The sequence below is a fragment of the Beta vulgaris genome, chromosome 7 (assembly GCF_026745355.1).
Source record: "Beta vulgaris subsp. vulgaris cultivar EL10 chromosome 7, EL10.2, whole genome shotgun sequence".
NCBI lineage: Eukaryota > Viridiplantae > Streptophyta > Magnoliopsida > Caryophyllales > Amaranthaceae > Beta > Beta vulgaris.
Window position 1 is genome coordinate 3,217,174 of NC_079208.1, and position 27,220 is coordinate 3,244,393.

The following is a 27,220-nucleotide window of genomic DNA, read 5'->3' on the forward strand; positions in this document are numbered from 1 at the left end:
TATTGTTTTGCCCTCTTTGCTATCACTTAAGAAAACAATTTCAAAATTGCCCTGTTTGATACCAACTAAGAAGACAATTTTTCAATTTCGCCTTCTTTGATATTAACCTAAAACAACAATTTAAAGTTTTGTCCTTTTTAATATTAACCTAAAACAACAATTTAAAGTTTTGTCCTCTTAAATACCTAAAACAACAATTTTAACTCTTTTGCCCTCTTTAATAATGAAGGAAAAAAAAAAAAAGGATTAAAATGACACACTGTTCTATTCGATTCAATTTCCCCGCAAACAAACAGTGTTATTTCGAAAAGAGTGTTCTACAAAATCTTCAATCTCACTAACATGTTCTACAAAATCTGGTGATTTTGGGCAGTAATCTTCGATCATAATCTTCAATGGAACATTGAAAGGACCAGTTCTCCCTACCAATTCATCGTTTTAGGGATTGGACGTTTCTCGCCTTCGAATTCAGTTTTTCAAGCCTTCGAATTGACGTTTCTCGCAGATTTTCTTAGCAATTTCCTAATTCGATCGCATCTTCAGGTAAATCATTCAATTTCGCCTTTTAAATTAGATGTATGGATGATTGTTTCAGCATTTTTGTCAATTAGGGTTGCTTAACTTTTTCCACAAAATCAGACGAATTGAATTTAATTAGGTCTAGTGATTTGATAATGATTTTTATGAATTGAGTTCCTTGATTAAGCAATTGAGATGTTACAACAATCTTCTACAAACATAGTGTATCGTACTGCAGACGTCTAAGTGATTTGAATTGAGTTCCTTGATAAAGCGATAATTTGATATACTAAGTGATTTGATAATTAGGTCTAGTGATTTGTTCCCTGCAATTTGTTAGAAGCTTTGTTCACCTTTCAGATGCCATAGGAAAGACATCATAAATATTCATCTTCAAAGAGTGATAAGTGACATTTATGTCACTTCTAGGAGTAGTTTTTACATTATTTTCATAGTTATTTTCATAAATTGCTACCTATTTTAGCCTTTATTTCTTATTTTCACATTTTGTAGCTTAATTTATTTATTTAGTAATTTTTGTTAGTTTTTAGGTCTTAATTTCGTAGTTTCTTTCTTTTCTTTGTTTTATTAATTTTATAAATGAATTAGTTTAGTTTTTTGTATTAATTTTCTATTTAATTCCCTTTTAGTCACTCTTATTTTCCGGTCTCGTGCTTTATCTTTATGTGTGTAGGTGAGTGTTTGCGGAACCGGAAGGACGGAATTTGTGGAGTTAAGTTCAATTTAAAAGTCCCAAAACTTCATCCTTCTTCATGGCTTATTATCCTACACCACACCATGCTTATTATCCTACACCACACCATCTTCCCCAATATATCACACAAATCCACCACCATCTTCCATACCCAAACACCGCAGCACCACCATCATCATGGCCTGCAGCACCGCCAACTTTACCTGCACAATCTGTCCAAGCCAAAGGGGAGCGGGCGCTCCTCTGTTAAATGGAGCGGGCGCTCCGTTTGAGTTCACCACAAACAGGGGAGTTCCAGAATGTTTCGAGCGAGGCACGAGCGATCTTAGAGCGGGCGCTCAAAGAAAAACGTGCTCAATACTCATTAAATGAATCGACGGTCGTGATTCATTGAAGAAAATCAATGGCGAATATCAAACATCAGAAAAATGGAATCAAAGCCATGAAAATCAATGGCTGCGATTTTCGCTAATGATGAAGATGATGATGTTGCAGCGAATTAAAGGCCACGATTTTGCTGATGAATGATGTTGATGCGATGAAGATCGACGACCATGGACCATGGATGATGCGTGATGATGCAGCGAAGAAGATGGAGAAATAGAGGAGGGTCTGATACCTTTGGTTTTGTTTTTTTACCTTTTTCATTTTCTTTCTTCCCTTTTTGTTTTCTACTGTGACTTTACTTCACAGTATTCACCACACGTTTTCTTTTTGTTTCTTTACTTACTTTTCCTTTTTCTTCCTTTTCCTTTTATTTCTTTCTTTGTTTTATATTTTATATTTTCTTTCCTTTTTAATTAGGAGGAGTATAAATATCTTAAGTCATCTTTTTAGAGGGGAGTTTTTCATTAGCCTAGTTTTATTATTTTTTCACCACTCTTAGTTTTTTTTTAGGATTTTTAGGGTTTTAAAGAGGTTTAACCTCCATAGTTTAGTTTAGGGAGAAAAAGGGGGAAATCTCAAAGAAAGATGGAGATTGTAGATTCAAGAGTGACACTTGTATTGAAACTTTCAACCATTAATCAATGAGCATTTCTTACTCTATCTCCTCTTTTATTGTTTTATTTTCATTGTTTTTCTTAGATTAGTTGTTCTTGATTAGTTTAATTATTTATGATTTATTTTATTTAGTTTAATGTTAGATTAATGATTATTATCATGTTATTAAAGTTTAATTTCTCTAAAGTCCTCATTTTTGTATTTATGGAGTAATTTGTTGGTTAGGGTTTGGGTGAAAACCCAACCATGATTGAATTGGGCATTTGAAATTGGATTTAGAGATTTGTGTGATTAAATTATTGCTTGTTTAGCTCTTCTAATCTATGTTGCATTCTCTTTGATCACTTGAATGTCGTATTAGACGGAGTTGATTGATTTAGGTTGGCATGAGAGTGTGACCTATTGATTTCTATTATTGACTTGGGTTACCTTGAACCTCGGGATATGTTAGTAATGGATGAGAGTCCTTATTTGATGTCTTTGAGGATTTCTCCGCCTATGAGAGTAGGATGGGAGTTGTGTGTTGGGTCAATAGCTAATTCAAGTAGTGTTCATGTATTATCTCTATGTTTGATATTCTTATGCCTATTTCATGATTAGTTGGTGTTTAATCCCATCTCCTAACTTTAGTTACTTTGATATTTAGCTTTTTCGTAGTTCTTAGTTGGTTATTGACAATTTCCGACTTGATTCCGGCCTAGCTTATTGTTTTATCAATACATTTTGGTGTTCCTTATTCCCTGTGGATTTCGACCCTTACTTATCACTTTACTTAGTTTAGTGACTTAGTTAGGTTTTGTTTGATTTTAGGAGGCTAGTAACGACCTAGTTTTTCCTATGTCAAAGAGCAAATGTCTGAACCTCCCTAGACCCTGCAATTTCTTTTTCTTCACTATACATATATTTAAAGACTCAATGACTCAGCACTCACAAGTTGCTGGCAGATCTTCATAAAATATTGTCCTATTTTTGGCTTTAACTCAGCTATTAAATTGCACTTATATGATTGTATCATTCTGTGCAGATGTTGTGTTAAAAGAAGTGTATACCATAATAGGAAAGGTGAACCATACTTCATTTTGCTGCAACATAAAGCCTGCAAGTCAGTGTTATTATGCAGCTGGAATTCTATCTGATCTGATTGTTAGAATGTTAGTGTGTGTTGGTCATCACAGAAGGTCTTTTAGGTTCAATTTTAATGCAATTTCATCTTGTATGTGGCTAGATGCAAAGGAATGTAGAAAAAACCTCACAACAATTATTAATTAGAGAACTTTACAGTCCCGTATATGTGGCATCACAAATCTAACTAATATAGAAGAATACAAATTGATATTGGTGGATCTTGCTGATGAAAGCTTAGGTTTATATTGTCTAGTTTGGCTCTCTTATTTTCCTGTTTGTTTTGGCATCTACAGGGACTGCTTTGACATCTTAATTGCTTTTGCAGGGAGAGCAGGGCAACTGATACAGAATCACTTTGTGTCCTTGTGGGAAAACTAGTATGGTCCATTCGTATTGATCTTCACATACTAGATAATGGAGGGTATGCTGTAATGTTTCTTAATGCAAGACAACTGTCTAAGTCCTTATGTGTCTGTGAACTTACATATAGCACCTCATATTTCTTTTTGGCTCAGGAATCTTGTTGATGCCGCAAATGTTGCTGCTTTGGCAGCCCTTTTGACCTTTAAGAGGCCAGAGTGTAGTCTGGGGGGGAAGATGGGCAAGAATTAACAGTACATCCACCTGAGGTAGGTTAAGATCTCTCTTATGTTACTGGCGTGAAATCCTTAGCTGCCTGATTATGCGTGCATTTTACCTGAAGTCTGCGGCTATATACCTATTACATTCTACCCAAGGGACAAAATGTAGAATAAACCAGTGTTCAAGAATCAATATGTAGACTCAATCAATCCAGGGGGAAAACTTTAGTGCTTCCAAAGCTTAGTTTTATTGATATTTCTTCTCCTTTCCCGATCCTATTTGTGCTACAGAATCTATCTTTCGAATATAATGATTGTACGGCGGCATAGTAGTTTATTTTTAAATTGTGTACTGCTCAGGTACAACTTGGAATAAGATAATCTTTTCAACTCAGTAGAATTTAGAGTAGATGCTGTATGCGCTCTTGCTAGGATGTAGCTATTCTACATGGAATGTCAACTCGTAGCTTTGTTACTAAAGTGTACAATTAAAATTATTCTTAGAAGTTTGGGGTGGAATGACTGAAGAGGATCCTTATTCCTTATTCTTATCAGAAAGTAATTACAGATCAAGAGGCTTGATGAGTTGGAATTTACAAAGAAATTTGATGTTATATCTTTATTTATTCAAATTAGAGAAGAAATGTCTAATTGGTATTTTGAGTTGCTACTCATTCTTTGTCTTTGTTGTTACAATGGTTTCTTTCACCATTGTGGCCCTTCCGTGGACCTATGCTCTTGTTGTGTTCCAAACTAGCAACAAGGAAAAGAGTTGGTAATTCTTCTTATTGCTTAGGTACAATTATACAAATGGCTGGTTTAGGGAATTAGGTTGCAAGTATTCTAAGGCTTACATTCAACACTACAAGGGGCAAATATGACAAGCAACGGTAACCAGGAAAAAGATTTTCTTTGGCGGAGAACACCGAATACACATCTTAAAACAACGCTTTCGTCTGTTGAAAATAAAAAATGTTTTAGAAGAAATAAGTTAAGATTTCATGGACCTTTCCAGTCAGCATTACTCCATTCCACTGCATTTATTGAGTCTGATTCAATTACGAAAGAAGCATATAAGTAATGCGGTGGGTTTGAATAAATGAAAGTTCAATTAAAATCAACTAGACTCGTCATTTCATATTATATTATATGTCTGCTACTACTGGAGCTGAAGTACTGGTTTACTTCAAGAGAACTAGTGACTGGTGAGTAGTAGCAAAAGTTTCTTACATTAAAAGCGTTGATTTACTAGTACGTAATAACGTAACTTAAGTACTCCTTGATATGATCTTATGTGATTGTGATATACTTATATGTGATGGTCTCATGTGTAAAACCCAACTCTTTCTATTCAGACTTCAATTGAACCTTCAGGCTATCCGTCTCAATCACCAGCCTCTTCAACTCTTTTCTTTTTCTGACACTCAACTAGTTCCAACTTCCCATGCAAATTGTCCTAAAAAAAAAAAAAAAACTTCCCATGCATGCAGGCTCTATTAATAAATCTAGGGAGAGTAAATGGAGATCATCAAATCAACATTAGCGAAACCAATTCTATTCCTGAAGGAGTACAGATGGTGGAAGGATGTTCTAAGAGAAAGGACAGAAGAATAGGAAAGAAGGTAACATAAGTGGAGCAAAAACAACTATAGTAATAGTAGTAGTAGTTGCATAGTAATAGTACTAGTAACAGTCATATAATCATTATTATTATTAAATCTTGCTAACTTCTACAGTAAGGCATCCTAAACAGGGAGAGTGGAAACAGCTCAGACTCGAAATGTACAATCCATCATAACTCGAAATGTACAGTAATAGCAGATGCAACAAGATTGTAATAAGAGCTTTTAGGCTTTAGCTGTACCGAATATGGACTTGGACTTGAACTTGAACTTGTTGTTGTATTATGGACTATTGAGAACTACATATATATTGATATGCTGTATGAAATTGTTTATCGTCAGGATCAGGTGGCAGAGTTGAAGTTGCTACAGTTTTATAGAGCAGATGAAGAGATCTTGTTTTATGTGGTATCTAATTTGTACATTGAACATTTTAGTTGAGAGTGTAAAGATTTAGCCGCTGCAGAGCTTAGTTGGTGCAGAAAATGTCAAATAGTGATATGGTAGTGTAGATACATCATACTGTGTTCTTATTATTGAGACATGTGGTATTTCAGAAATTGCAAGGTGCATTACGTGATATCTGGTGTTAACGTTACGCGCTTCCCTACACTTTTAGCAATTGCAAATTTTCCCAACTTCTATCATGTTAATGGATGACTAGCAGGGCTTGACAAAGTAAAAAGAGGGCAATTCTTATTTTTGCCCTGCTTGATAAAGTACAAAGAAGGCAATATCTAATCTTTGCCCCGCTTGATGAAGTACAAACAGGGCAATATCTTATTTTTGCCCTGTTTGTTGTAGACCAAATAAGACAATTGTGTTTGTCTTCCTTGTTTTTGAGCAAAGAGGGCAAAAGTATTGCCCTTTCTGATGATCATAGAGGGCAATTTTATTTGCCTTAGTTGATGAATCAAAGATGGCAAAATTTTTTGCCCTTTTATTATTGTATCAAAGAGGGCAAAAATATGAAATTTGCCCTTTAAACCTAATACAACGGGGCTACAAGGCAACGGAAGGGCAATTTTAAAATTGCCCTCGTAACCTATGAAGGCAAATTTTGTATCAAAGAGGGCAATTTTAATTGCCCTCTTTGAAGCTATTTGTTGTAGTGATAATGCCATTTTTATACTTTGGTCATTTATTACACTCTGTCAATAAATTTAACCAAGAAATTAGATACTGTACCAAGCTTGTAATAATGTAAGAAAATAGTATAGGTTTCTAATAGAACAAAAACTAAAAATTAGAGGTTCTTGTAAGACACTCACTACTATACGTAACTTAGAGACTTAGTCTCCCGTCAAAAAAAAAAAAAAACTTCCAGCCTTAGTCTAATTGACTAAAAGCACACTAAATTGGGTAATTAATTTTGTATTTGAATAAGCCAATTAGGATTGGCAATGGGTCGCCCTAAATCGGGTTTAGGCTGATCTATTTATTTAAATAGATTAAGACTTGTTTAGTTAAACACGTTGGGATTATTATCCAACCCAACCTGATAATAACAGGGTTGACTTGAAATCGACTCTCTAACTCATTTATAGTATTTTCTACTAATTTTCATTAATGACAATTTAATTAGTAATTACTTTTTTTTTTTATAATTCAAATTCCTTTTTATAATATAATGGGAGTTAGAAGACCTCTACTCATCATTTGGTATTCCTTCTTAGAAAAAGAAAACTTTTATAGTGGTATCCACACCCAATAAAGAGGAGGACCCCTACCTCCAAGGATTGCTTTTTGCTTACAGAGGTGAATTACAAATGAGCACATTACTCCAATCTGCCAAACTGAACTACAACAACACACCATCTGCCATTCTACATACACACAAATTTAAATAAAACAGAAGCACTAGTAACTGCTACATGAGACTGAAATCATGGATTTTAAATCTCATTTGTTAAATGTCATTCTGTTTTTTCCTATTAACATCCTGTTTTTTTTTAATAAAATACAAGGGCATTTCCTTCTCTTTCCCCTCCATTCCCCATTCCCTCACTCATAACCTTTTTACCCCCCGTCCATTCCTCCTCACCTCTTCCATTCCCTCTCATCTTTCACTCTCTCTCATTACTTCCATTTCCTCCATTGAAGGACTATGAGATTTAAAAAGTTTCCGACAAGTTCACATTTTCCAACGACTTCAAGTTTTTTTTTTTACCATCTCGTTATATTACGGGGAAATGCTAATGTAATCAACAAAAAATTCGAATAAAACTGGTAGAATGTCTTAGACATGTCGCTTCGAAAAATTTAGCACGGGGGTCTCGCTTAGTTTAATCATTTTTTATTTCATTCTCTATTTTGATTGATTTTATTTAGCTTTATTAGAGCATCTCATATTAGAGTAAAATTTATCAGAAATTGACTTAAAAATGCCGAAAAAGTACCTAAGCGCCTATTTTAGGCGCCCAACCACAGGAACAGGCGCCTAAAATAGGCGCCCAACCACAGGAACAAGCGCCTAAAATAGGCGCCCAACCACATGTACAGGCGCCTAAAATAGGTGCCTGTACCTGTGGTTGGGCGCCTGACCATAGGTTCGGGCACCTATTTCAGGCGCCTGACCACTTTTTCGGCATTTTCAATTTTCAGCATTTTCAATTTTTGAAAAAGTTGCACGTATTGTAAACTGAAAGGTTGCCAGAGGAGTGGCGTTGTGATGGTGTCATTCAACCTCCTCCAGTATGCGATGAGAGAGAGTGGCCGGAAAATTGGTCGGAAAAGTGGTCGGAGAAGTGGTCAGAGAAGTGCTTGGATGATGAGATAGTTTGAGGAAGTATGAGAGTGGGATAGTGAAAGAGAGTGAGGATGTATGAAAGTGGGAGAGTGAGAGAGAAAGAAAATGTATATGTATAAAATACATAAAAAGTATAATACAAGACGTTAGTAGGAGAAAATAGGGTGGCATTTAGCAAAATCCTTTTAAATCGAGCGAGGCAATGAATTTTTCAGATCTGTGAAGCCCTTGCTTGGCGCAATCAGCCACATATTTGGCACTTCTTCCTTTGTGAATGGTTGAGATGTTCATGTGCTTTTTCCTTGTGTTTCTAATGAAATTGAGATGGTGATTCATGATCCAAGGCCACCTTTGTCACTATTACGCCATAGAACATTTGAAGAATTAGATTCTAGGGTGATCGTGCATTGCTTCGTGACATCATTTGATAAGGAGATCTTGATTGCAGGGTGAATAACTAAAATTTCAACACAATTGATCTCCATGAATAGGTGAGGAAAACATATATAGAAAGTTTCCAACATGATTACGGAGGCCAGGATACCTCTAATAGCCGAGCTTGATGAGAGAAGATTGACGGATGCGTCGACATTCCACTTGACACTGGAGAGCTCCATTGACAAGGAGACGATAATACCTTCGGAATGCTTGACATTGGAGAGAATCCATTCCATATTAAACAAGAGGGATTTCTTTGAATATCCAAGGGGGAATACGGGAAGTCTTCGGACCATCCTTTAACCCACCACCCAATCCTCATCAATATTAAATCTTGAATTTGCTTTGGGGTACTAGACAAGTTTGCGAGTTGCGCTCTTTCCATATTGACCATACTATGATGAAGAAACAAGCATGCCATACCTTTTTAGAAAAAGGAACTTTCTTCAAAGATTTCCATAGTAGGTTGGGCTACTAAATGGTTGCTATCTTCTAATGAGTGAGATTTATCTCACTCTTAGGGTAGTTTTTTAGGCTATTTTACTTATTTTATGTTGCATTTTAGTTTTTCTCCTCTTTAATTTCACCTCTTTATCTATCTAATTCTCTCTTAGTACGTGTACGTGTATTTGCATCCCCCTCCCATATTTTTCTATTTGATCTTTGGTGTGTAGGAGTTCAAGCTCTTACAAGTTTAGAGGGGAACAAAGAAAGGGAAGAAAAGAGGAATAAGATCGCCCGGGAAGCTAAATCACCGCCAGAGCAAAGCAGCCCGTCCGAGCTCAAGAGGGCTCGCCCGAGCCAGACCGCCCGCCTGGGCGCATAAGTCCCAAAAGTTTATGCCTCGCCTGTGAAAAATGACGCACGCCCGAGTCGTTGGCCAGGGCCTGACCACCCTGCACCGCCCGGGCTCATAAACTCGCCCGCCCGGGCCCGCTTTAATCGCCCGCCCGGACCCTATCTTGCCCGCCCGGGCCTCTGACCGTTGGATTTTTTTCGGGTTTCTTTTGTTTTACGACTGTTGTAATTAAGGGGGGGGGGGAGGGGTATAAATACCTCTTTACCTTCTTTGGGAAGGAGATTCAGATTTTTAGAACCCTAATCTTGCTTACTAGTGTAGGAGAGAGAAAACTTGGCTCAAGAGATGTAATTTGGAGATTGAAAATCAATGAAAAAGTGACAATTTCTGTGAAGTTTCTTGTTTCCTTAGTAATCCTCTCAATCCTTTCTTTCTTTCTCATTGTTTTTATGCATTTCTACTTTGTTAATTTCATATTTTCATAGTTTAATCTTCATGGTTAATAGTTAATATAGATAAGACTTTTCTTTTTCTCTTTGTTTCTTCTTGTTTGTTCATTAGATCTTGTTTTAAATTATTGATTTTTTTGTTAGATTTTTGCTATTTTTAGATTGGTGATTTATTGCTACTTTCTCCATGATTAGAATGCATAGTAGTGTAATGGGTAGTGAGTAGTTAATCAACTAGGATTGGGAGTAGCCCAATCATTGTTTCCATCCTATTTGCATGTGTAGAGTTTAATTGGTTGGTTATGCTTGAGATTTGTGCAATTTCAATTTTTGGTGTTGATTGGTGACTTAGTTGATGTGAGCTCCATCACCTTTTGATCCTTTAATTTGTTTCCCATTTAAAGTTTTACTTTTATGTGGATGACCTTCATGATTGATTGATTTGTTGTTGCACATCACTTGTTGATTGGTATTAAATTGGGTTTGGTTTCAATTCCTAACTTAGCCTAATTAGGTGATAACGCCTCGAAACATAGGTTTTGTTGCCATAACTAGGACTCTAAACTCCCTAACAACGATTTTAGAGGTGTTTAGGTTTGCTTATTCCCTTTGCATATTCCCAATGCATGTCAACCCTCTTATCTTTACTTGGTTGTTGGATGTGAACTTATGATTGTGGTAATTTCCCATTCCTAGTGCTTTTCCTAATTTGATTCCAATAGTTTTAATCACTTAGTTCAACAAAAACTTGACCATTTCTTCGATTTAGCTTACTCTTAGCGATTCTCTCTTAGTGAGACCCTCTGATCCTTGTGGTTCGACCCTTGCTTACCACTTAAGTAGTTTAGGTGGATAGTTAGGTTTTTATTTGACATTAGGGGAATTAGTAACGACTTAGTTTTCCCTACGTTCATCTTCATCAAAAATAATGGGAAAGAGAAAGGATAAATCAATCTCTTGCGGAGTATTATGTTTGGATGAGAACCTATTTTTGAAAGAGTTTAAAGATATATGGAAAATCTCTTGAGGAGAGTCACGCGACCCATTGATTTGAATCATTTAATTTTTTAGTCTATAGATGGTACTGAAAGCATTTTTCTTTTTAAAATTATTATGGAAAAATCTTGAGTTTCTATTGCCTTAGCTTGAGTGAGCTATTTATTTCGGCCTTGAGTTTCCCTTTGGTGTTGAGCAAATATAAGTAATTTTTCTTGTTGGAGAATGAGACGATTAATATGAGTTGATATTATAGGATTAAAAGGTTGTTGCCACAAAATAGATGGTTGTTGCCACAAAATAGATTCTAACTCCTTTATTTTATTTTCATTTTGTATTAACTTGTTGTTCATGAAATGATAATGTTCGCATGTCCAAAATTTGAGATAATCTTTTATACGAATAAGTTTTAGTTGTATACGATAAAAATGAGAGCTGTGATTAGTCTTGTAGGCCAGAGATTTCGTATTACGAAATGTGATTGAGGCTCCAGGTCCCATGCATTTTGAAATTCAAAAGGTGTATGTCAATTTTGGGTTTGGTCATTAGTGGATAGAAAAACAAGGGTGTGGTCGGAGACTGTGAAATTGCCATACGATATATTGGTATGAGAAAAGTCACTTACAAAGGAGGAATGAGCTAAATCTCGATCCAGTTTTTCATATATTTGAGAATTATATGTGGTGTGTTTCCATGAAAAGCAACTCTGAATACAAGGATTATCGATTGCGTTACAATTTTTAATGAAATTTGGTAAACGTTGTAGTTGATATGGAAGGAGGGGCGGCCTCTAAGCTTATTATGACATTCTAATATTTCAGTGAAATCACCAACAGTGGCGGATCCAAGAATTTCCTTATGGTGATTCACCACCAATTACCGTTCACTAAACCAAAATATATTTTTAATCAAAAGTACTCCATAATAAATTTCTATCGAAGATAAAGTAAATATATAACCAATAATAATACAAAATATTTGCCATAGTGTCATTTCACCAAAATCACAAATGTACAAGTAATTCGGCCAATCACAAATGTAGTAGTAAACATTCTCCAGTGTCAATGAAACATGTTAAGGACTTAAGGCCATTTCTCAGGAAGTGTACGTGCATTAAACTACTCAAGAAGTTGTACTTCCTACAGCATTCTTAAAAATAATCTTTTATGGAATCTGATTTAGAATAAGCGTATCGAAATATTTGGCACAGATACTGCAAGGGTGATGTTCCAACTTCGAAACGCATGGAAATATTACAGCAGCAACAATAAACTGTTTCTGAAGAGGCAAGTATTGTCCCATTACTGGCCATTAGTAGGGTTGTTACTTGTTAGACGATTAGTGAGAGTGCCCTATATGTAAGAGAATTTCACATAATGTATAGCATTGAAACTCTATAATGGGAGAAACTCTATAATTGATAGAATTTGTATTAAAAAGGTTAATAATTGATAGAATTTGTATTAAAAAGGTTAAGAATTGATAGAATTTATAACATCACATTTGGTAGCAAAGGTCATGAGATTGAATTTCATCTATGACAAAAGAGATCCACAATTATTAAAAATTGAGGTACATTTAAGTATTTTTTAATATCCCCTAAAAAAAAAAGTTTTTTTAATGTGCTAAATTCTCCCTCTCTTTCTCTTATATCTTTGCTCCTTTGTTGACAACTTGTTATTTACACATGTGTTAAGATTTTGAATTAGTTATCAATATCTTTAAATTGAAAATTCTAATTTAATCTAAATTAAATTATTAAACTATATGCAACACTTGTCAAGCTAAGCTTAGCCATAATTAAACTGGTATAATTAATATATAATCATTAACATGTATTTACTCGGTGTTGGTCTGGTTGATGTAAAAACATAGTCGTCCATGGTAGTTAATATACTCAAGTGAATAATTCGGGCTCTCTATAATGCATTTCTCATAAAGCTGAGTGATTGTACCATGTGCAAGGTATATATCCTAATATCCAAGGCTTTTTTTTTACTCATTTGTTATTTGAAACTTTACCTATTGTGTGAATTTTGCTCATTTGAAATCCTCCAAATAGAAAATGAGCCATGCGCTTCTAACTACCTCTCATGTAAGGTCCACACTAGGGAAGCCCTTGTTGACTGGAACCACAATTACTTTGGGAATGTCCATGCCCGTAAGAGACACTTATTAGCGAGACTAAAAGGAGTCCAATCGTACCTCCCAAACTACTCGTCTTCCCTATTCCACCAGAACCTTGAAAGGGACCTTCAGATGGATATAATAATGCAGGCCCTTGACCAGGAAGAGCTACTGTGGAGGACGAAGAGCAGAATGGATAGGATTGGGGAGGGAGATCGGAATACCAGATACTTTCATCAGAGTGTGACCATAAGGAGGATGTCGAATAGAATTCTTTGCCTTAGAGATGAGGTTGGGAATGAGATCAGTGAGCCAGTTGAGATTAGAAGTCATATCCTTAGGTTCTATACAATGCTTTACTCGACTGAGCAGATTTCCTGCCCTAGAACTGATACCTTCGTAGGGGCTCACTCTTGCCTGGACATCAGCTATCTCCCCTCCACGGAGGAAATTAGAGCTGCACTGTTTTCAATGAAACCCTTAAAAGCCCCTGGCCCGGATGGTTTCCACCCGATATTCTTCCTGAAATCATGGGATGTGGTGGGGGGATGTATGTGAGTCCATTAGGGACTGGTTTAGGGGGGGTACTTGCCTGAGGACATGAGCCAAGCCTTAATCTGTCTGATTCCTAAGCAGGAATCACCCGAAACTATTAAGCAGTTTAGACCCATTAGTCTCTGCAATACTTTATACAAGATGGTCACAAGAATACTTGTTAACCGTTTGAAACCCTTCATCCCCGACTGGATTTCCAAATACCAGAATAGCTTTACTAAGGGCAGTGGGCTGAGATCAATAGAGTTGTTGCCTAAGAAATTCTGCATTCAATGAATAAAAAGAAAGGAAAGCAGGGGTGGTTTGCTCTGAAAATTGACTTGGAGAAAGCTTATGATAGAGTAGAATGGAGCTTTGTGAGAGAATGTCTTTTCGCATGCAATTTGTCCTTAGCCTCAGTTAACTTCATAATGGAATGTGTATCCAAAGCATCCTCAGCCGTACTTATAAACAGCAGGAAGTCAAACACTTTCTATCACTCCCGAGGTTTGCGCCAAGGTGATCCCATGTCCCCTTACCTGTTTAACATTTGTCTGGAGGCCCTGTCCCAGGCTATTTCGGGAAGTTGTGAGCGAAAGGGATGGACGCCATTCTGGGTGGGTCGGAAAAAAGTTCCTATTTCTCACCTTCTATTTGCGGACGACCTCCTCCTAGGGGGAGTTGATGAGGAGACTGCATTTGCAGTTAGACAAACCCTGGCTAAATTATGCCAAGCCTCGGGTCAGAAAGTCAACGAGCTCAAGAGTAAACTCATATTCTCACCTAATACCGAGAGGGACCATAAAGAGCTCTTTCTGGAAACAATAAGTGTTAGGGAGACTCCTGACTTGGGGACGTACCTAGGCCTCCCTACATCCCATAAAAGACCCTCAAGAGCCCAGCTTCAATTTGTGGTGGAAAAGGTCAGGAGAAAGCTAGGCATGTGGAAATCCAAATTCCTAAATAAGGCGGGTAGACTTTGCCTTATCCAATCGACGTTGTCAACCATTCCTGCATACTATATGCAGACATCCTTTTTCCCTGCATCCATTCATAAGGAGCTTGATAGGATTTCGAATGATTTCCTGTGGGGAGATAAGAAAATTCACCTTGTGGGAAAAGAGAAGACCTTTGATCCTAAGGAGTGTGGGGGACTGGGGATCAGAAACCAAAAACTCATGAACCTCACGTATTTGACTAAACTTGGGTGGAAGGTATCCCAGGCTCCCCAAAAACTCGCGCAGGATCGTATCCAATCCAAATACATCCATAAGGATTTCGCGACGAAATTTGAAAATGGCTCTGTTCTTTGGAAAAATATAGGGAAGGGATGAGACATGTTGCAAGAGAACAACATTTGGACCTTAGGGGATGGGCACAGTGTACGGTTCTGGCTTGATAATTGGCTAGGTATTGGGTCTATTCGGGGGTGGGCCCAAGGGCCTCTGCGAATAGATGAAGAGGAAAATGTTAAAGCTAGAGACCTTGTCCTAGGGGACAGATGGGACCTCAGCCGAAGTTCAGTTGAGTTGCCAGAGCACGTTATAAATAGAATCCTTAGTATACCGGTCCCGGTTGATGACCTTGAAGATTTCCTCATACCTACCTTCGTCGACCATAATGGGTTTTCGCTGGCTAGAGCCTACACATACCTTATTGATCAACCTCGGGTGGAACTTGATTGGCTGTGGAAGAGTAAGGTGGAACCGAAAATAAAATTCTTTCTGTGGCTCCTTTGGTGGGACCGCCTCCAGCATAAATCCCTTCTAGCTCTAAGGAAAATTACTCCAGATTCTATGTGCCCGCGGTGTAAGTATCCTAATGAAAATTCCATGCACATGGTTTGTGATTGTTTGTTCTCTGTCCCAGTTGAATATGACTCAAATCCCTAGGATTGTTTCCCTTCAGGATTGGGTCAAGGCTAATATGGTCGTGGATGTCCAGGTGCAGGGGATTGAATGGGCCCACCTCTTTGTCTATATATGTCACGAAATTTGAAAAGATAGGAACCTCAGTAGCTTCCAACAGGATTCGTCCCTCCGAGGCTAAAACTATACTTCATAGAGCTATCTCTGACACCTTCGAATGTATCCGAGTCTCGCAAGATTCCCCTCCTCCTCGCCCCCCCTCTTGATCAGGGGATCCAAGTGAATCTTTTAACCATGTCTATGCATGTCGATGCTTCCTATTCAAATAGTTCAGCCCCAATTGGGATGGGTGGGGTGATTAGGGATTGTCTAGGTCAGTGGATTCTAGGTTTTAGCAGGAAGTCCTTGCAGTTGACCCCCTCATATATGAAATTATGGCCATCTATCTCGGGTTATCTATGGTTATATTTCTCATAAGTTTACGGATGTCACATTATATTCTGATTGTAAAGTTGCAGTTGACTTAATAGATTGTCTAGAACTTAATATTAACAAATATACGAGTGTGTTGTACCAATGCATAAAACTATGGAAGCAGGTCCCGGAAGCAAAGATTAAATTTTGTGATAGGAGGCTAAACGCCACAACGGATGCGATGGCGAAACACTGCAGAACAAGGGATATGAGTTTGAATGTAACTAGGAGCTTCCCTACCCCCTTAGTTATTGTATGGACATGTATGAGAAGGATTGTAAGAACATTTTTAATATGGTAGTGTAAAATGGTTACTTTGTTCTCAAAAAAAAAAAAAAATAGAAAATGAGCAAAAAAAAAAAAAAGAAAAGAAATATAGCTTTTGGTGTATCATCATATAGTATATGCAAAAATTATAAGCCTACTTGCGAAGAATTACTAATTAGCTAGACTAAAAGTCCTATGAATCAATAGAGGATCTCTGTCACAAGACCAATTCTTAATCAGACACAGATTTTCATATTTTAGATTGATAGGCTTATTGTCCTTCAGTTGACCAACATATATATAATACATATGTTCTCCAAATCATCATGGTTGACCAACAAGCAACGAAAAATCACAAAGAATATATGTAGATATTACATGATTTAGTTTTATACTCCCTTGATCCATAACTAATTGTCATATTGTTATCAAATGAAGGATATGACTTAGATTTTACAATAATAAATATTATCTCATTCCCATTGCTTAATTTAGTAACTGCAAGGATTTATTAGATTATTTATTATAAAAATTACTATAAGATATATTATGCGTACGCAGCACATATTTATATCCAAAGATATCTAAGTTTATATATTTTGCAATATGATGGTGATTCCGTCTTGAATTCATTAGGAATAATGATCTTAGTCTAAGTTGATTCGCTTTTGTGTAATCCAGTGTTTAGATATGTTGTGCTCATGCAAAATTATCTTGATTTGGTGAAATATATCCGATTTTAGAGAATTCAATGACGATTCATAGAAAGTTTTTGTTCTCAAATTGTACACTTGATTGATATTGTGGACTAAATCTTTGAAATTATCTTGTATTGTTGCAAAATGTTGCCTTCTTTCATCTTTCTCTTAGATATGCTGACCTTAGCTAGAGTTTTGCATATAGTCTAGTATATATAGGGATTGAACCACTCTAATCTAGTAAAATCACATAGACATCATTCAATATTACCAAACTGTTAAAGCATTTTCTACTAATTTCTTTCCTCATTTATTAAGAGCTTTTGAATTAAAGATGGGAACTATAGTAGCCTTGCTAGCTACTTCCTTTGTTTTGGTTCTTGTTTCATTTTCATGGAGGTTATTAAATTGGCTTTGGTTAAAGCCTAAGCATCTGGAAATGCAATTGAGGAAGCAAGGGTTTTCTGGAAATCGTTATCGCTTGTTGTATGGAGACATGAAGGAGAGTTCAAAGATGGCAAAAGAGGCAATATCAAGTCCAATCGAAATATCCGATGACATTGTACCTCGTGTTCAACCTTTCACTCATCAAATTGTTAAGAATTTCGGTACTTCTTGAGACTTTACCTTGTGTTAGAACTGGTGTTAAGACGTTTATATAATATCTAGATTTATTAGACTACACTTGATTTATGTTGAGAAAAATATAAAATCTTTCGACTGATAGGATTTTAAGTTCTTTATTTGCAACTTAGCTACATGATAGGCGTACATAATGTTATCAGAATCAGGATCCTACTTTGGATCGTAAGGGTTGGTAGAATCTAATTGGTGGGATCGGATTGTAGGATCGTAAGATCCTACAATTCGGTGAAATAGAGATAATTATACTAAAATATGGTGAGAACCTCATGTTAAAAATTTACACATATTAATAATGATTTCTTTAATTAGCAAATGGTGATAGTTTTTCAATATTATATGATTGAAGTAACATACGATCAAAATCTAATAGGAAAAATATAATATGTGAAATTACTTTATGTTTCTTATCTCGGTAGGATCGGATCGTAGAGTCGTAGGATCGTAGAATCGTGTTAAGATTCTACCATGTGATTTTTTGTGGTTGGGTAGGATCGAAAAATCCTACGAAATTAAGATCCTACGTAGGATCGGGACCGCTGAGGTCCTCCAGGATCATAAAATTGTAGGATCGTAAGATGCGTATCAGGATTTTAACAACAATGGGCATACATGCATGAACATATTTAGGCATCCACATTATTTATTTGCTCACAAATATGAATATATTTTTGCAGGTAAGAATTCTTTTGTATGGTTTGGACCTGTACCATGTGTGAATATCATGGAACCTCAGATGATAAAAGAAGTATTAATGAGTATGAGGAGTTTCAGAAGCCAAATATAAACCCTATTCTCAAAATGTTTGTGAAAGGGCTTGTTGTATATGAAGGTCAAAAATGGGCTAAACACAGACAGATCCTCAACCCTGCTTTTCATATGGAGAAGTTAAAGGTTTACTGCACAATTCCTGCTTTCAATCTCAATTTTTCTCTTTTACTAGCTTGTACGAAGCTAAATGAAACCGAAGAATGGAGTATTCATCTTTACTTATAAATTGTTACAGGACCTTCTTGGAAAATTTTATGTAAGCTGTGATGATATGATCAGCAAATGGGAAGAAATGGTGTCAACCACCGGATCGTGCGAGTTAGATGTTTGGCCATGCCTTGATAACTTATCCAGTGATGTCATCTCAAGGGCGGCATTTGGTAGTAGTTATGAAGAAGGGAAGAAGATATTTAAGCTCCAAAAAGAGCAAAGTACAATGGCGATGAAATTGATTCAGCAAGTCTACATTCCTGGACTGAGGTATCTACACAAAACAGAGCTAGAACTTTATAGGAAAAGTGTGGAATGTTCATTTTTCATGACTTTCTTTGTAGGTTTTTGCCAACTAAGACGAACAAGAGGATGAAGGAGATCAATAAGGAAATGCGAGTTTTGATGAATAACATCATCACTAAAAGAGAGAACCAAATGAAGATGGGAGAAACTTGCAACGATGATTTGTTGGGGATTTTGTTGGAATCTAGTTTGAAAGAAGCCCAAGAACAAGGATACATGAAGAATGCTGGTCTAACAATTGAAGAGATAGTTGAAGAGTGTAAATTATTTTACCTTGCAGGAAGAGATACAACTTCGGTCTTGCTTGTGTGGTTGATGGTTCGATTGGGCAAGCATTTGGATTGGCAAGCTCGTGCTAGAGAGGAAGTTTTACACGTTTTTGGTCAGAACAAACCAGATTACAACGGATTGAACAACTTGAAAATTGTAAGTCCTAATTATGAATTTTTAGCAGCTGTACAGAGAATAATTGTACTTACCTGATTAGGTTAACCCTGACAATCAATATATATATAGTGTTTACAACACAGACCTAAGATTAGTAAAAGTCCCTACTTACTCTTTTACATACAATATTACTCTAATAAGCATAAATGATGTTAACTCCTTTTGGGCAAGTGCCGCAAGTCCTAGATATCTTATACTTCCTCAGTTCTCTTTTAGTTGCAACGTTTGACAAATTGCACTATTCATGCTCTCTTGTTTGACCACCTATATTGATTTATATGTTAATCAAAATATAGTCATGTGGGGTCTTATTTGATTCGTCTCGATGTTAGTTTTTACAATATCAAACTTTTATAATTTTTACTAACCTACAATTATAGATGTAACGATTTGAGTTTGTGCATTGGCAAGCGTGAAAGTCAAAACGTTGCAACTAAAAGAGAATGGAGGAAGTATATGCTTGTTCTGTATATATCACCCTAACTATGAAGTGACGATGTTTAAACAGGTGACAATGATAGTAAACGAGGTCCTGAGATTATATCCTCCCGTAATTCTGATGTATCGTATGATCCACAAACCAACCAAAATCGGGGACATTTTGCTGCCACCAGGTGTACAAATCTCAGTACCAACCATGCTAGTTCATAATGATCCTACACTATGGGGTGAGGATGCCACTGAGTTCAACCCCGAGAGATTTTCCGAAGGTATAGCTAAGGCAACCAACAGCCAAGTTATATACACGCCTTTCGGTTGGGGTCCAAGAATATGTATTGGGCAGAACTTTGCCATGCTTGAAGTTAAGATGGCTTTGGCAATGATCTTACAACGTTACTCATTCGAGTTGTCGCCATCTTACTCTCATGCGCCATTCCTCGTCATGAACCTTCAACCCCAACATGGCGTTCCCATGATCTTGCGAAAAATATAAAATCTATCAGACAATGACAAATATGTGTGAAAATAAGTACTTGTATAATGTGTACTACTTTTAATTTACCAGTTCATGTAACCGTGTGCTCGTGATGCTTGCCATTTCAGATTGTTTTCTTAATTGAGAGTAGTGTATCAAATATTACAAGAAATGCTAATAAATTCTTTGTTTCAAATAGTCGTCTTGTGTTAGTTGTAACTATAGATAGCAGAGAAACTATTTTTTACCAAGATCAAACTATGGTACACAGTGCTCACCATGTACCCGAGAGGACAAAAAATTCATATAAAAGAACACATCATATACAATTAAAGAACATGTAGATCTCCACTTATAAAAGAACCTATGTTGTAATGAAAAGAACATATAGTAAATGAACATCTAGTCTAATAACTAAAATGATATACCTTTTAAATTCAAATTTGAAAAAAAGAATCTCGCCAATATCCATTTTTGAAAAGGTAAAATAAGTTGCAAAATTTAAGAAACAAATGAAAACTTTTTTTATAAAAATTATACACTCTAAAATGTTAAAACTAGGTCGTTTAATAAAGAATGCACAATCCTCTACATGTACTTGGATGTATATTCCTATTTGCGATTCTATGTAGTAGACTAGAGATGCTTTTAACTCCTAGGAATGGCTCCTCATCTTGGGCTCAATAGGTAGATTACAAAACAGAAAACCAAGTTTTATACCTATCTTTTAGATTATCAAAGCAATTCACTGCCCTCCAAATGCGGTAAATAAACCCAATAAGGGCAGCTTGTATAACTCTCAACTGAAAGTGGTTTTTAGAATAATGAACCAATATTGAAGCAAATTAGATAAATTTCATTAAGTCTAACACAAGCCCACGCCGAACAGTGACAGATCCAAGAATTTGAATATGGGGATACGGACATATAACAAGCACAAAAATAGTGGAAAAGTTCATAAAAAATTGTTCAATACATAAGTCATGCAACCAATTTTTTCGTATTGACATAGTCCTACAACCAAAATATCCAAAATATCCATAGTCATACAACCAATTTTTTCGTATTGTCATCTGATCTTTTTCCTTTTATGTTCGGAGAAAGTTACCAAAATACGAAGTTCTTTCGAATTAATTAGCAGAAAACTTTGTTTTGATTTCTTGCTAATTCAAAGTTTTTATTCCAATCCATTGGGTGTTGTTGTGCATGTGCATGCTACGTTTTGATGATGATAAATAATATAATATGATCTATAATATGAAAGTCTATGACAGATGTTTAAGAAAGGCTGAAGTAAATGAATAAATGAAGGCTTTGAAGAAATGAAGAATCAAGATTGTATTCCAAGTTTAGTTACTATATGCAAAATGTAATATGTTAGAACTAAGTGATATGTTGTGTGCCAAGTATAGGAATATGAAATTAGGATGATTATTATTTTCTTAGAGTTAAGGGAATAAATAATCATGTTAATTTTATATGTCTATCTTAAAAGGAAATTGTGATTCGGAATTTAGAAAATAGTTTTGATAAAGTTTTGAAAAAAAACTAATTTATAAAAAGGTTTTATAAAAACCGAATTTAAAATGTTTTCGAAAAAAACGGGTTTAATACAAAATCGAGATAAAATAGTTTTATAAAAACAAGATTTTCATAAACTGTTTTGATAAAAAGCATTTCGAAATAAATGAGGAATATGAGATAAAAAAGAAATCAAAATTGGTTATCAAGGTTATAGATAAACATTGATTTAAAGAAAACTTATCCTTTAGAAACAAAGATAAAGATGAAAAGGAAAGTTTGTTTTTCTAAAAAGAAAAGGTCTTATCCCTTTATCTTAGGAGTAAAAGATAAATCTCTTCAGAAGAAGGATTTTCGGTTAGTCCATAAGGTATAAAAGGGTTTATAATTCAGTTTAATCACTCACGTTTTCAGAGAGAAAATTCAGAGATTTTGAGAGCTGAAAACAGTTTCCTACTGCACAGAGTATAGCACAGTTCTAATCAGGTTGAGTAACTATTCTAAGTTTGTAATTGTCCTCTAAATTTCTGGAATAAGAAGCACGTTCTGAGGATCTTTTCTTTCTGTAATTTCTTAATTATAGAGAGTAGCAACACTTAGAGTTAAGTGTTGGAGAGCACTACTAGGGTTAGTAGTGGGGGGGGGGGATCTTATTGTATCAAGGGTTTGGTATTTTAAGATTCAAATAATAAAAGAGTTTGGTTCGTGTGGATGTAGATCTCAGAGGTGAGATTGAACCACGTTATATCTTGTGTTTGATCATTAATTTAATATTGTGTCAAGTTTAGTTTTTGCAAAAATACAAATCTAAAAAATTACGAGCGAATAGCACAGTGCTAGGCACAGTGCCATAACCGAGTTTTTGCAAAAATCGATTAAATTTAGTCACTCAATTCAACCCCCCCTTCTTGAGTGTCACCTTGTGTTCCAACAGATGTTGAGGTCCGAAATTCAAAGTGAAATTTTTGATTTGTCTCTGTTCATTGGAAAAAGCCCGAAAATAAGAACTGTTCGTACGTTGTTGGGTATAAACAAAGAATGTCCATTTTTTATAATTTTGTCATCATCCAATTGTTTTCGAATAGGTCCATTTATATCCAAGGGTGTAAAATATCACAAAGAATCAATTAAAAAAGATTCTTTCAGACGTGTCAATTGGGCAAATACGCCCATATTGACTAGGGTGGATATCTCGTATCCAAAAACAAGCAATTCGCCCTGTCATTCCCCCGGGCCCAAGTAACTATTGTGTTAAAAAAATACACAAGGTTATAAAGTTCAAACTAAAATTACAATTGCATCCTACGAGGCTTCATATTTTGAGATCGATTAATGATATCTTCATTGGAAACTTGTAGGAACACATCCTTTTTAATGAAAGTAACGAAACAATCATTCATGAGTTAATCACCCATGCTCTTCCGCAACTTACTTTTGACATATGTCATTTTCGAAAACACTCTTTCTACCCTTGCAATAGTAACACGACGAATCAACATCAACTTACATACGCAAAAGATTAGTGGATAAGTCTTATGTCTATTCGTTTCAACAAGCTTCGTATAAAGGGAATTAAGATCATTAAAATCATTAAAATCTCGAAATCTCTTATCACTTCGCATATTTTCAATGAATATATCAAGTTGCAATTCAAGAGACATCACATCAAGACTTGAAAATTCTTCGGGATAAGATGCGTGGCAAGTTTAAGTACCTTGTCTTTAATTTGTCAAAAGAAGAAAAGTTATATTTAGGACTTAAGCAAGTCATGCATGTAAGTAGTTTCATGTTTCTCTCATCAAACCGATTGTCAAGTTCTTGAAGGTGCAAATCAATCATTCCCAAAAAATGTCAACTCGAAACTGTTGAAGATTTGTTGTTTGTTCCACAAATTGTTTTGATCTTCCTTAATCAGGAACATAAGAAGCATCCATAATGGGAACAACAATGCCAAGTTTCATCATGCCAACGAAATGCTGAGCCTTAGAGCAAAAGAAATCTCAAACAAGTTAAAGATGCTTTCAATCGAAGTTCATATATTCACTTGATCTAATCTCATCACTTGCATTTTCCATAGCAACATATATTGATTTCTCCTTGGCATCTCTTAAGTTCACATATTTTTCATAAGCAAGATTATGTGCATTTGTAATTCCATCAAACTTGTTTCTCAAATCTATCCGGTTTATTTCATGAGCTAAATCCTCCATTAACAAATGCATCACCCCCGCACAAATTTCAATATCTCATTATTCTTGAATAAGAAACAAACAAAGCAAAAATGCCGCATCCTTTTCAACACTATATTCAATCCAATCCCATTTTTTTAAACCAATTAACGGCAAAACGATGAAAACCTCCAATCTCTCGTTGAGGGAAGTCATGAGTTTTACGTTGGCAAGTTTTTTTTTTAAGAATATATACTCTCCTCACCACATTCATTTGTTTTGAGGACAATCCATTACGTTAATTCTCTTCCACGGATCATGAGGAAGAAGTTCAACATCATATACCCATTCTTCTTCCTCCTCTAATGGTACATTGTTATTATTTGAACCACCCATTTTTAATTTATATAATTTTCTTGACTTTAAGGGACACTTAGCTTGTTGACGGGAATGCAGGGGAATCATTACTTTCATTTGATAAATTTTCACTAGGAGGTGTGGGTGAAGAGAGCAAGAATTACCTTACTAGGATTTCATTCTTTTGAATATGAATTGTTCGAAGATTGGGTTGCTTAACTTACTTTCCTTGGATTTACTTGACTTGGGTGTATCATTTGTCATTTTCTAATTGAATTCGTAGAATTGATTGCCAATTGCAATTTCAATTTCGAATTTCAATTAGAAAAACCCTAACTAATTAATGAACAATGTCAACATTCAACAATTTACATTTTTATTCAATTAATCTAAGAATCTAACATATATAAACATATTAAGTAGGAAAATTTATTGAAATACAAAAATAAAAACCCTAACACAACTTTGAACTTATTGTGGTCTGTGGGTCGAACTTCGAAGTGGCAAAGTCCTCACCAGTCATCGCATGAACTTTGGTCTTCTCATCGGACGTCGGTTGTCGGCAAGACAACAACGTCTGGGTCTGTTTTTTTTTTTTTTTTGTTTTGTTTCAGTGTTTAAGAATTGAGAGAGATGAGAGAGAATGAGAGGAGCGTGAGAGAGAGAAAGAGAGGAGAGAGAGGAGTGTGTGAGAGAGGAATGGATCCTGTGCCCTATGGTTTGTTGCGATTCCAACGTGGTTTTTTATAAAGCCATTTTTTTTAATTTGGGGATATAGCTGTACCCCCAGCATGTACCCAGCTGGGTCCGTCACTGACGTCGTAGTAGAATTTGATCATATACAAGCTTGACATGTTTTCATCCTAAAACTAATTGGTACTAGGAAGAGTAGCCCATCAAACCTTATATGTTACTCGTTCTCCTAGATAGTTTTTCTTGAATATAGGACAAGCTCACATGTGGGTCATTAACAAATTCCTACTCGAATGAATCTGCAGCATCCAAAAAGCAAAGCCACGTATCTAAGTGGCTATTTCGTTTCAAGAGCATTATTCTACATGCTGAGATAGTTAATTTGATCACCAATTAGACCTCAACATGATACAACCTTTCACGTGCATATTCTTTGAGCACCTAGATTTAAGTACTTCTAAGTATATTTATTTGTACATCTATCAATATTTTGCTCAAATGAGCAATATATAAAATGTGCAAAAATAATATATGCAAAAAATGGGAGAGGAATCATCTAGTTCTAGATACTATCAGCATGCTCTTACTAGTCACTAGTATTCAACTTTTTCAACATCACTAACCAACTAATAAAGTTGTATTAAGGAACATCAAACAGGAAACATGTTCCGAATCCATCTAGATCATTGAAGTTTTCCACCATATTTTATGATGAGCCAATTGAAAATAATTAATTTTAAATTCTTCATTGATTAAAAATAATTAATTTATAAGATTTAGGACATTATTATAATAAGAATTAGGTCAATTTAATCCCGTAACCTCTGTTTGATCATCTTGGTCCAATATATTAGGTGTACTTTCTAACATTTTTTGCGCAAAAGATGGGAGAGAGGGGCTCACGAACGGGTTTTATTCTATAAGGTATCGGTACTCCTCCGCCAACCTCCCCACGGCCTTTTCAAAATTAATGGCTACGTTCCTATAATTTTATTAGTCAACCTCTTGCATCGTTCATGGGGTTGAAGTCTATCATTTTTTTTTCTTGAGGATCAAAGAACTAAACTATATCAAGCCCACTAATTATGAATTTATTGATGTCAAATATCTTGAGATATCCAAGAAATAGGACTATAACTTAAACGCCATGCATCATGGAGTATGACTTAGAAAGTCTTGATCTTTGATTGATCTTGTGTAGCGCTTTTTACCCCTTTGGCTGACTAAAATTACATCATTTAGGAGATCTATGTAGGATCATAATACAAATTTCAAGCATATATTGTTTCTTAACTTTTATAATTTATATGGAACAATTTAATTTCAAAAAGTATAGTAGTTTAGCTCTATAGCTTGGTACAATGTATTTACTACTTCCATCGTTCTTTTTCTATTGCAACAATTATGTTTTCTCGCTTGCTAATGCACAACTTCAACTATTAGCATCTTAAATTACTTTTTAAGTTTTTAGTAAAGGTTATATAAATTCCAACAATTAGACTCCAAATGACTATCTTTTGCCTTACGTAATAATCATAATAGATAGTTAAAGCGCGGTGAATGAATAATGTAAAAATCTCATTATTGCAATAGAAAAAGAACGGAGGAATGAATTATTTACATAATTATATTGGATTTTGACAGCACAATGTAAATGAAAATATCATTTTCTTCAAGTTGTTTCTTCAAATTCTGATTTTGGTGTACATAGGATATTAGAAAGAGTATTTAATGATATACACGAGATTCAATCTCAACAACTCTTGATTATACTCGCCAGATTATACTTCTCCCATTTTTATTATAAGTATTGCACCATTTTAATTTTTACATTATTCACATATTTATTTGACCATTTTTGTTACGTAAAGGTTGAAATTATAATATCGAAGGACCGGTGAAAGGTAGGATCGTTTTTCCGCCATTTCGATTTTAACACTATCCACCCGTTTATGTTCCAACAGGCAACATGTTAGTATAATTGTATCAATACACTAGAAGGGAAAATATATCCTTTCTCCCCTTACACAACTACAAGAAACTATTTTCTTTTTGTTGAAAATTATACGGGTTGAAATTTCTGTTGGCACAAATAATACTTTATTTCTAATTTCAGTCGAACTTTGAACATAATCAGAGACTTGTATTATTCCAAAACTTTTACCAACTTGCCTCGTTGCTACTTGCTACAGGAGATGATTGATCAGCCATATTATATAAACTCAA

At 35.4% G+C, this 27,220-nt stretch overlaps 1 protein-coding gene and 1 long non-coding RNA gene across 4 annotated transcripts; both read left to right on the plus strand.

Moving 5' to 3' along the window:
• The first annotated feature begins 926 nt into the window (after positions 1-926).
• Positions 927-6,186, plus strand: LOC130592209 (uncharacterized). Of its 3 annotated transcripts, XR_008970463.1 has the most exons (4): positions 927-3,782; positions 3,877-3,990; positions 5,433-5,564; positions 5,679-6,186. It is a non-coding gene; the product is annotated as an uncharacterized LOC130592209 (long non-coding RNA). The 3 variants fall into 3 exon arrangements; XR_008970462.1 differs by having other exon boundaries at positions 5,433-6,186; XR_008970461.1 differs by lacking the exon at positions 5,433-5,564 and having other exon boundaries at positions 5,907-6,186.
• An 11,059-nt stretch (positions 6,187-17,245) lies between these two features.
• On the plus strand, positions 17,246-20,384 carry LOC104898297 (cytochrome P450 72A397). Its single transcript, XM_048648296.2, is given in 6 exon segments — positions 17,246-17,571; positions 18,283-18,354; positions 18,357-18,499; positions 18,612-18,856; positions 18,931-19,318; positions 19,848-20,384. Coding segments are annotated over 6 exon segments (1,548 nt in total). The 5' UTR covers positions 17,246-17,297; the 3' UTR covers positions 20,274-20,384.
• The last annotated feature ends 6,836 nt before the right edge of the window (positions 20,385-27,220 follow it).